The sequence below is a fragment of the Thalassophryne amazonica genome, chromosome 6, assembly GCF_902500255.1.
Source record: "Thalassophryne amazonica chromosome 6, fThaAma1.1, whole genome shotgun sequence".
Taxonomy (NCBI): Eukaryota; Metazoa; Chordata; class Actinopteri; order Batrachoidiformes; family Batrachoididae; genus Thalassophryne; species Thalassophryne amazonica.
In genome coordinates this window covers 25085438-25091782 of record NC_047108.1, presented here as the reverse complement: position 1 = coordinate 25091782, position 6345 = coordinate 25085438, and the positions used below count along the sequence as shown (strand labels likewise).

General features: G+C 42.2%; 1 protein-coding gene across 1 annotated transcript in view; it reads left to right on the top strand.

Annotated features, from left to right (window-relative positions):
• Positions 1–6345, top strand: part of LOC117511972 (guanine nucleotide-binding protein G(I)/G(S)/G(T) subunit beta-1) — a 112835-nt gene that overhangs the window by 80782 nt on the left and 25708 nt on the right. The window contains exon 7 of the mRNA XM_034171906.1: positions 3581–3647. Coding sequence (XP_034027797.1) covers positions 3581–3647 — 67 coding nt within the window. The remainder of the gene's footprint in view (positions 1–3580; positions 3648–6345) is intronic.

The following is a 6345-nucleotide window of genomic DNA, read 5'->3' as shown; positions in this document are numbered from 1 at the left end:
GCTGTTTGCTCTTTGCTTGTTTACTGCTGAGCGGGAGGAGGGGAGGGGGAGGTTTCTGAAGCTGGGCTGTTTGAGAGAGCTCTCTTCCGCAAAGTTCTAGCTGCAGTTAGCGGCATATTTCTGCCCAGCTCTCGGGTTCAAATTGTCTGTTCGATGAGCATGGATTTACCAGAAAATTAACTGAATTCTTGCTGAAAATGTGTGCTTAAAAAGTTAGCTGTTTCACTGTCCCGAGGCTTTACAACGCCAGCTCACCGTGCAGCCGAGGAGAAGCCGAACAGAGATTCTGTCCGCTGAAAGGAAAAACTTCTCCATTAAAATCCTGCTTGAGCGTCGGTAATGATACGTTTATTTTACAGTTGAAAGGCTTCATGTTTCCCAAATGTTCAAAGAACAGCAAGAGAGAAAAAGAGAGAGAGACGGAGGGAGAGAGAAAGCAAGCGAGAGAGAGTGAGCCAGAGAGAGAAAAGGAGAGATTCAAAGGTTTTATTGTCAAATGCACAGTAAGGATACATGTTTCCCTGTGCAATGAAATTCTTACTTTGCTGCCCACACTGGATGCCCAAATATATATATATATATATATATATATATATATATATATATATATATATATATATATATATATATATATATATATATATATATATATATATATATATATATATATATAATATTGGGTGTCCCAAAAAATATGCAACATTTTATCAGCATAGAAAATTGTCAAAGCATATGTCTAGGAAATTTATGGCTGGGTAGAAAGCTGACTTGTAATGACACCAAATTCGTCGTTCAACTCCAAGCAATGAGGTTGTGATCAGTGGTGCAGCAGGCACAAATTGCCACCAAAATACCCATGACAACTCTGAACTTAATCTCTGGTGTTACAGGTGTCTGTCGCTGTGGTTATTGTTATTATTGTTGTGCAACTTTTTTTGTATGTAAATGAAAACCAAGACATATTCCGTAACTTGAAATGTTCATGTATTCATCCCCTGACTTGTTTAACCCCCTACCACCCATCTCATTTTGGCCTGTCAGTATCTCACAAATAAGTGAAATTTCCCATCGATGGACAGGCTTAGAAGGGGTTAAAGAAAACTGGCTGTAAAAGTGATGATTTATTTTAAAAGTAATCCATATATTTACTTTCTACAAAGGTTGGTGTCTGAAAATGGAGGGATTATGTATACAAAATTTTAATTATTGGGTAATGTGATAATTTTGTTAAACACCCTTAAGTAAAACACTGTCTCGACTACATTTTTATTGTTTATATTTTCGGTGGGTATTCAGAGGCACAGCAACAAACGTTGTTGCCTTCCCACACACATGGTTTACTATAGCTTTGTTAATGAGTGCAGCTGTGATGGGCTTGTTTCCAAAGATTAAATGCCACACTTATAGATTATTAAAACACATTTTGGTGTTAATGTTATCAGTGATGGCTGGAAATTTAAATAGTCATTTAAATTGTCTGAGGTACAGTGACTGCAGGTACAAATGCTTGTGAAAAGGTGATCACTGGAAACATGGACAGCACATGAAAAAAATACACCCATTAGTATGTACAAAAACAAAATGTATATTATACGTACGTGTGTGTGTGTGTGTGTATATATACGAGGGCTGTCCGTAAAGTATAGGTCCTTTTTATTTTTTTCAAAAACTATATGGATTTCATTCATATGTTTTTACGTCAGACATGCTTGCACCCTCGTGCGCATGCGTGAGTTTTTCCATGCCTGTCGGTGACGTCATTCGCCTGTGAGCACTCCTTGTGGGAGGAGTCGTCCAGCCCCTCGTCGGAATTCCTTTGTCTGAGAAGTTGCTGAGAGACTGGCGCTTTGTTTGATCAAAATTTTTTCTAAACCTGAGACACATCGAAGTGGACATGGTTCGAAAAATTAAGCTGGTTTTCAGTGAAAATTTTAACAGCTGATGAGAGATTTTGAGGTGATTCTGTCGCTTTAAGGACTTTTCACGGTGCGAGACGTCGCTCAGCGCTCTCAGGCGGCGTCATCAGCCTGTTTCAAGCTTAAAACCTCCACATTTCAGGCTCTATTAATCCAGGACGTCGTGAGAGAACGGAGAAGTTTCAGAAGAAGTCGGTTTCAGCATTTTATCCGGATATTCCACTGTTAAAGGAGATTTTTTTAATGAAAGGCGTGCGGACGGGTCTGCGCGTCAGGACGCAGCCGACGCGGTGCGGCGGCACAAGAAAAACACCTCCGTGTTGATAACCATTTGTTAAAATCCAGTTGGCTTTTGATGGCTTTCAGTGGAGTGAGTATATGAGAAATTGTTTATCAGCTGGAGATGTTCCAACTTGTCCTCAAGGCTTCCAACAGAGGTGTTTTTCCTGTGGCGGAGCGTCACGGCGGCTGCGAGCCGACGCTGCAATCCGCCCGCACGTCTTTCATTAAAAAAATCTCCTTTAACAGTGGAATATCAGGATAAAATGCTGAAACCGACTTCTTCTGAAACTTCTCTGTTCTCTCACAACGTCCTGGATCAACAGAGCCTGAAATGTGGAGGTTTTAAGCTTGAAACAGGCTGATGACGCCGCCTGAGAGCGCTGCGCGACGTCTCGCACCGTGAAAAGTCCTTAAAGCGCCAGAATCACCTCAATCTCAAAATTTTGATCAAACAAAGCGCCAGTCTCTCAGCAACTTCTCAGACAAAGGAATTCCGACGAGGGGCTGGACGACTCCTCCCACAAGGAGTGCTCACAGGCGAATGACATCACCGACAGGCGTGGAAAAACTCACGCATGCGCACGAGGGTTCAAGCATGTCTGACGTAAAAACATATGAATGAAATCCATATAGTTTTTGAAAAAAATAAAAAGGACCTATACTTTACGGACAGACCTCGTATATACATACACATACATACGCACTCACTGTACCTCAGACAATTTAAATGACTTTTTATTTAAATTTCCAGCCATCAGTGATAACATTAACACCACAATGTGTTTTAATAATCTATAAGTGTGGGATTTAATCTTTGGAAACAAGCCCATCACAGCTGTACTCATTAACAAAGCTATAGTAAACCATGTGTGTGGGAAGGCAACAACAATTTTTGTTGCTGTGCCTCTGAATACCCACCGAAAATAAAGGAAACAATCAAAATGTAGTTGAGACAGTGTGTGTGTGAAACAAAAAGGTCAGCTGTTTATTTCTGTAAACGGTGTTGGTGTGACACCCAGTTGGTCTTATAGATAGCATGGTGTCATTAACCCAGCTCAAACTCTACCCTGATCAAAGTGTTGACCTCATAGGAAAGGAGTATTCATCTGAACCATATCACATGATGCTGGAAGTGTGTCAGCGTTTTAGCTTTAGTTCCTTTCTTCTGCAGAGGAATATGTCAACTCTGCTAGTACAGGGCGGGTTATGGAATCAAGTGAGGGAACGCTTCAGCTGTGTAATTGGGGCAGAAATTCATGCACCATCTAAGTATATACTTTGTGTGGAATTGTAAATAAAATAAGAAAAGTGTTTCTTTATCTTTACACATAGGTATTCTTCCATCAGAGAAATGTCATTCTTATTTCTTTGATTCCTGTCAGGTTACCTGTCTTGCTGTCGCTTCCTGGATGACAACCAGATTGTCACTAGTTCTGGAGACACCACCTGGTGAGTAGCAGTACTACATCTTGGAATATTGTCTTTTCAGTGTTGCTGGCTAACACAGCAGTCTGCTTTTTGCCAGCTTTTGATTGTTTCAATGGACCGGAGTGTGCTACTTAGCTGTGGCCAGACCATGGAGAAACAATTGGAACAGTCTCTGGGAACCCCAGAACCACTGGTCCCTGTCAATCGCAGAAGTCATTGAACTCAACACAGTCATTTTTGCTTCTCTGCTGAGTTTTACTACTGTGTGAGATTAAATTTGTAGGTAATGAGCACATGCAATGAGGCAAATGAATCCCATAACTTTCACAATGAAGAGACATTAACTTTTGCCAACAAGGAGTTACTTACTTTGAGAATCTGCAAGTAAGCACAACAAACATTTAGTCAGAGTTTATTAATTAAAAATCTGATTTTATATTATATAGGTATTGAAACATGGTTAAAATCTAAGATGCTTCATTCCCTGGTAAATATTCCAGGGTATTACCATTTTAGAGATACTTTATTGATTTGTTAAAAGAAATTGATTATACTCAACTTAAAGTAGACCTGCATTGAAATAAACGCAGTCAGATCTTTGGACCAAAAAATGACTTATATTTACACATAACATCCTTCTGAATGTAGTAAAGTCAATCTGCAAGTCCAGATCTGTCGTTCAACTGAGAAATCTTTGTTTAAAAATGACAAATTTACAGCTAAAATTTAGCCCTCCGCAAAACCGTCAGCACATCCGGGACGTTGCCGAGACGTCAAAGAGAAGACCCTATCCCAGCATGCAGTGCGCGCGCCAACTGTAATTTGTGGATTTACGTCAATTTGCATCTCTTACACAAGCACCTTTTTATTGTCTTATATGGAAGGATCGACTTTTTTAAAACTTCATATTGTCTTGCGGTACGTTTGGTGAGTATACGTTTTTTATTTTTGCTTGAAAATTATTTTGGGGACTTTTTCATACGCCCATTTGATTGAGTGGTGTTGCATTGAAAATCTACCATCTTTAGCCTCCGGTGTTACCGTTGCAGGGTACGGATGCAGGACCCGCAAAGAATCCAAGTCATTAAAAAGATACAAACCTCTCTCAGTGGCCACGGAGCTCTGTGGCTGCGATTACCGAGACCGTGCGGTGCTGCAGATTTTTCTGCAAGAAGTCTGTCCTTGCGGGCGGCCGGCTGCTCCGCATCAAAACAGCGAGCGTAGTCTCTGGAATTGTTGCCAAGTTGGCCGCACCTCCATTCGGTAGTCAGGGAGGTGGTGCCGGAGTTGGCTGCAGCTCTGCACAGCAGACACGGGGGCGGTGTGAGCCTGCAGACTCGGTAAGCGCATCGGAGGCAGTGAGAGCAAGGCGACGGGGAAGAACACCACCCGCTGTCGATGTCGCCGCTGATCTGAGCAAGCAGAGCTGTATCTTGCATTGGTTGCAGCTTACTTTTGGATGTTGAAACCAGGATGTGTATAACAGTAACATTACTAACAGATAAAATCAATTTCAATGCAGTATCGGACTGATGGCGCTAGCGCTCCATCTTCTGCCGCACCCGGATGTACAAACAGTTTTCGCGGAGGGCCAAATTTTAGCTGCAAATTTGTCATTTTAAACAAAGATTTCTCCGCTGAATTACAAATTTAGGCTTGCAGATTTACTTTCCTGCATTCATAAGGGTCTTATAAATACATATCAGCTACGAGGTCTGTCCGTAAAGTATAGGTCCTTTGTATTTTTTTCAAAAACTATATGGATTTCATTCATATGTTTTTACGTCAGACATGCTTGAACCCTCGTGCGCATGCGTGAGTTTTTCCACGCCTGTCGGTGACGTCATTCGCCTGTGTGCACTCCTTGTGGGAGGAGTCGTCCAGCCCCTCGTCGGAATTCCTTTGTCTGAGAAGTTGCTGAGAGACTGGCGCTTTGTTTGATCAAAATTTTTTCTAAACCTGTGAGACACATCGAAGTGGACATGGTTTGAAAAATTAAGCTGGTCTTCAGTGAAAATTTTAACAGCTGATGAGAGATTTTGAGGTGATTCTGTCGCTTTAAGGACTTTTCACGGTGCGAGACGTCGCGCAGCGCTCTCAGGCGGCGTCATCAGCCTGTTTCAAGCTTAAAACCTCCACATTTCAGGCTCTGTTGATCCAGGACGTCGTGAGAGAACAGAGAAGTTTCAGAAGAAGTCGGTTTCAGCATTTTATCCGGATATTCCACTGTTAAAGGAGATTTTTTTAATGAAAGACGTGCGGGCGGATTGCAGCGTCGGCTCGCAGCCGCCGCGATGCTCCGCCACAGGAAAAACACCTCTGTTGGAAGCCTTGAGGACAAGTTGGAACATCTCCAGCTGATAAACAATTTCTCATATACTCACTCCACTGAAAGCCATCAAAAGCCGCCTGGATTTTACAAATGGTTATCAACACGGAGGTGTTTTTCCTGCGCCGCCGCGCAACTGGCTCCTCAGGTTTGGCAGGTGCTGGCTGTGCTTGTTTGCATTGGGTGTCTGTGGCACGGACAACAAAGGTGGCGAGCCCCCAGGAGTTTCCCAAACGGTCACGAACTGTGCCACAGTGTTTCTGCTCATCTGCTGTCAGCCGTGTTCACTTCATCTCTGATTTCCATTTATAAATATTTTGCTTAAGCAGTAGCAGTTCCGTCTTAATTTAACTGTTCTGCATCAAATGGCAGCTTTTTCCAAGTCATCTG